This window comes from Chaetura pelagica, unplaced genomic scaffold, assembly GCF_000747805.2.
Source record: "Chaetura pelagica isolate M959 unplaced genomic scaffold, ChaPel_1.0 scaffold49, whole genome shotgun sequence".
Taxonomy (NCBI): Eukaryota; Metazoa; Chordata; class Aves; order Apodiformes; family Apodidae; genus Chaetura; species Chaetura pelagica.
The window spans coordinates 234,529-239,488 of NW_009970715.1; the positions used below are offsets into that span (position 1 = coordinate 234,529).

The 4,960-nt window shown below is 55.6% G+C and overlaps 1 protein-coding gene across 1 annotated transcript in view; it reads right to left on the reverse strand.

Moving 5' to 3' along the window:
* Positions 1 to 4,960, reverse strand: part of SSC4D (scavenger receptor cysteine rich family, 4 domains) — a 29,786-nt gene that overhangs the window by 6,497 nt on the left and 18,329 nt on the right. The window contains exons 3-4 of the mRNA XM_010006044.1: positions 3,775 to 3,810; positions 2,679 to 3,008 (exon numbers count right to left, since the gene is read on the reverse strand). Coding sequence (XP_010004346.1) covers positions 2,679 to 3,008; positions 3,775 to 3,810 — 366 coding nt within the window. The remainder of the gene's footprint in view (positions 1 to 2,678; positions 3,009 to 3,774; positions 3,811 to 4,960) is intronic.

The window sequence follows — 4,960 nt, forward strand, 5'->3', positions numbered from 1 at the left end:
GTGGGTGGGAGGGTGGGGGGAGCTGCTCCCTACCAGCCCTCACCATGAGAGAGCCCTGCTTACTTTCCCCATCCTGTACTGAGGCCATGAGGGTCCTGCTGGTTGGTCCTTCGCTGGCTTGGGTGGGTGAGAACTCTGAAAAGGGAAGTGGAGAGAGGACATCCATCACTGCCCACAGGGAGAGCTCCTGAAGCCATCTCCCCCCTGGGGGACCAGCCCTGCAGGGCTGCTGGCACCACAGGAAGCCAGAGGGCTTGCACCAAACCAGCCCCCATGGGGCAAGAAGGAAGGGTTTGCTGCCCCACCACCCTGCCCCTTAAAGCTTCCATCTGGTGTGGGTGGGAACACCTTCCCTAGGGGTCTTGTGTTTGGCTCACAGCCCTGCATCTCCTCTGAGGGCCACCCCAGAGCATCTCCTGCTCTTCTTTACCACCCAAGTCACTGAAACCTGGTGGCTGAAGCCACCAGACCCACCACTCTGCCCTCAGACCCATTTCCCCACCTCCTCCTTCTGTCCTTCCACCTCTCCTTTCCAGCAGTGCCTCAATTCAGGGTTCCTGCTCAATCCATCACCTCCTTTCTCTGGTTCCTTATGGTCCAACCCCACCACCCAACCTCACCCCCATCCCTTTCCAAGTCCCTGCAGGACACAGGGATTCCTGGAGCAGCTGTAGCCATGGCTGAGCTCCAGGCCTGCACAGCCCCACGTTTCTGGGGGGGTGATGGATGGCTGAGGAGCAAAACCCAAGGTAGCTGTGCAGGAGGAACGTGTAGGGTACGTAGGGGTTGGGATGGAGCTGTTCCACTTTCACTTGCCACTTCAGATGCTTTCAACTTGCTGTTCTCACCTCTAGGAACATTTCCTACTGATGAGCTCAGCAGTTTAAGGACAGACAAGTCCAAAGGGGAAAGAGGCAGCTGGGCAGGGGCTGACTCAGAGGTGGGAACATGGGTGGGTTTGTGCTCTTTCCCCAGAGCTGGTGCTGGAGAGGTTGCAAAGTCCCTGAGCTGGGATGGGCAACACAGAACAAGCTGGTCACCCTAAGGAGCACCAGCATGCTGAGCTGGGAGATGGCCTGGACTGGGGACAGGGGTGGAGAAAGACTGCAGAGGAGGTTTGGCTGATCCAGGCTCAGAGGAACAGGCTCTGAGATGTGACTCTTGGGCTCCCTGCAGAAAACCAACCATATCCAGGGCTGCATCACCAGCAGCAGGTCAAAGGAGGGGATTCTCCCTCTTTTCTTCTCTCTGGTGAGACCTCCCCTGCTGTACTGGGTCCAGTTCTGGGGCCCCCAACACAGGAAAGACATGGAGCTGCTGGAGTGGGTCCAGAGAAGGCCACGGAGATGATCAGAGGGTATGGAGTGATAGGATATGGGGTAATGGTTTTAAACTGGAAGAGGGGAGATCCAGGTTAGACATGAGGAGGAAATTCTTGGCTATGAGGGTGGTGAGACCCTGGAACAGGCTGCCCAGAGAAGCTGTGGCTGCCCCATCCCTGGCAGTGTTGAAGGGCAGGTTGGATGGGGCTTGGAGCAACCTGCTCCTTCTGTCCTTCCACCTCTCCTTTCCAGCAGTGCCTCAATTCAGGGTTCCTGCTCAATCCATCACCTCCTTTCTCTGGTTCCTTATGGTCCAACCCCACCACCCAACCTCACCCCCATCCCTTTCCAAGTCCCTGCAGGACACAGGGATTCCTGGAGCAGCTGTAGCCATGGCTGAGCTCCAGGCCTGCACAGCCCCACGTTTCTGGGGGGGTGATGGATGGCTGAGGAGCAAAACCCAAGGTAGCTGTGCAGGAGGAACGTGTAGGGTACGTAGGGGTTGGGATGGAGCTGTTCCACTTTCACTTGCCACTTCAGATGCTTTCAACTTGCTGTTCTCACCTCTAGGAACATTTCCTACTGATGAGCTCAGCAGTTTAAGGACAGACAAGTCCAAAGGGGAAAGAGGCAGCTGGGCAGGGGCTGACTCAGAGGTGGGAACATGGGTGGGTTTGTGCTCTTTCCCCAGAGCTGGTGCTGGAGAGGTTGCAAAGTCCCTGAGCTGGGATGGGCAACACAGAGCAAGCTGGTCACCAGCTTGCTGAGCTGGGAGATGGCCTGGATTGGGGACAGGGGTGGAGAAAGACTGCAGAGGAGGTTTGGCTGATCCAGGCTCAGAGGAACAGGCTCTGAGATGTGACTCTTGGGCTCCCTGCAGAAAACCAACCATATCCAGGGCTGCATCACCAGCAGCAGGTCAAGGGAGGGGATTCTCCCTCTTTTCTTCTCTCTGGTGAGACCTCCCCTGCTGTACTGGGTCCAGTTCTGGGGCCCCCAACACAGGAAAGACATGGAGCTGCTGGAGTGGGTCCAGAGAAGGCCACGGAGATGATCAGAGGGTATGGAGTGATAGGATATGGGGTAATGGTTTTAAACTGGAAGAGGGGAGATCCAGGTTAGACATGAGGAGGAAATTCTTGGCTATGAGGGTGGTGAGACCCTGGAACAGGCTGCCCAGAGAAGCTGTGGCTGCCCCATCCCTGGCAGTGTTGAAGGGCAGGTTGGATGGGGCTTGGAGCAGCCTGGGCTGGTGGGAGGTGTCCCTGCCCATGCAAGGGGGGGTTGGAACTGGGTGATTTTTAAGGTTCCTTCCAACCCAAACCAGTCTATCAGCTACAGGGCTTGCAGCACCACCCCTGAGGAACTCAACCCCGTTACCACTGCAGATGACAGCCACGTCCTCATAGTGGTAGCAGTTGTGGATGCCCCAGCCGTGGCTCCAGCACTCGCTCAAGGCTGCTTCCCATCCCTTGCAGTCCACGTTGTCCAAGAAGATGGGTCCAGTCCCTTGGCCAAAGGTCATGGCAGCTGGCAGTGTGATGGCATGGCCACAGCCCAGCTGGCGACACACCACGTTGGCATCCACAATGTCCCAGTCATCATCACAGACTGTCCCCCAGGAGCCATTGTAGAGGATCTCCACCCGCCCCTGGCACCGGCTGGGCCCGTTGGAGAGACGGATCTCTGGAAGGATGGGCAGACAGAGAGGTTCCTCAGCAGCCAACGAGCCCACCCGAGGGTCAGGAGGTGACAAACACCCAGTGGGTGTCACAGGGTGGGGGTGAACCCTCTCTGCACCAAGTCTCTGCTCCTCAAAGGCAATGGGGACCCTTTGCTGTGGCTTGGTGCCACCCACCTGGTGGTGGGACATGGGCTCCTCTTCATCTGCTGGGAGCAGCAGACACAAAGACTCAACATATCTCAGTACATCAACCAGATGCACCATCATCCCCAGGGTCTTGCCTGTTAGTGACCTGGGCCATAACCCCGTGGGAGGAGAGGGAAGTGAACACGTGGCACCATGTGATGGGTGACAAGATGCAATTAGCAAATTCTCATTAGCCTCAACCTCCACAGCTGGTCCCAGGTGGGAGCTGGTGGGATGGAGATGCTCTCCCAAGCTCCTGGTGGTGGAGAACAGACATGTGAGGGCCCCTGGCCTGTCACATTAGGGGAGTGATTTGCTTGGGTGTGACAAATGGTGCAGGGACAAGGACACCCCTGGGGGGGGGCAAAGTTCCCCTCTGGGTATAAGAAGCAGGAAAGGGATAATAAAGAACCTCTATTTCCTTTCTGTAAAAGAAGTTTAGCTTTTTCTAGCTGCTTTCTCGTTCAAAACCCGATCGGTTTCCTTTTGGAAATTCTCCAAACCCTGTTTTCTGCCCCCAAAAAAGCATTTTTCAGCCATGAAAGTTCCCAGAGAAGAGGGACTTTGGGAGCAGAATCTCACCTGGGAACGGCACCAGCGCCGGCTCAGAGGTGTCACCTGCAAGGGAGAGGAGAAGGGATCAGCTCTCACCAGTGTCCCCACAGTGAGCACAGGAGTGACATCAGGAGATGATGGCAGCAGGGATGTCCATGGCTGGGTCTCAGGGACATTCCTGGCTCCTTCCCTGACTTGCTGTGGGCCCCAGGCAGCTCCATCGCCCTCCTGCCCCATGGGAAGCTTGAGATGGAAAAGAGGAACAACCAATCCTGTGTGGCACAGGAAAGCTGCTGAAGATCTCCTGGTGGAAGAGACAGCACTGGGCGTCCCTCTGTGTGTTTGAAGTGGGTTTGTTCCTTCTTTTTGTTCCCAACAAAGTCCACTTTTTGCCACCTCTGCACCCATACTCACGTATCAAGGCACCCATTGCTGGGGTGCAGCCACCCTAGGGGGTGGGAACGGGGAGTCCCACCTTGCCAAAGCCAGGACAGGGCAGGACACAGCAGCCTGTGGGCTGGGGAACAGCAGGGAGATAACTCACACCACCTTTGCCCATAAAATGGGGACACCTGAGGCTTGATAGGAAGAGTGTTTGATCCAGGTTTGTGTTGATTTTTGACACCTGGGAAATGCTGAACAAGCAGTGGATGAAAAGGACGGCGTTAAATATTCAACCTTCATCTCCCTTTGCATCCAAATCAAAGCTCTGAAAGATTCATTTGAGAGTCACCTCCAGCAAAGTCAAGAGAAACCTCAAAAAGAGATGCCTGGTTTGTCTCCGTTAATGAGGAACGGGAGGAAACTGGTGGGTTTTGAGAACAGAGATGGAGCCCTTCCCATGTCCCTGATCCAGCTTCACAAATCCAGAAGGCCAGAAGAAACATCATCCCTCTCCAGGCACAGGGATAAATACAACCACCAAGCAGAGGACAAGTTGCACTTCATTAGCTGGGCCCGTTCATGAAGGGAAGTGGGAGCCACCAGGGGCTGGTGGGGGAGAACAGGGAAGCTCCAGCTGAGGAGGTGGGAACTGTACAAACTCATTAAATCCAATTGAAGTGTCTGACTAGCCCTTAATTGCTGCTTCCTGCCTGGCTTTGTCTTGGCAGGGCTTTGCTGAGGAGAGAAGGTCCTACCAACTGTAACTGCACTGAGAAAGTCCCACCAGGGTAACAACTTGTGTGGAGCCCCATCCAAGAAAGAGCAGGAA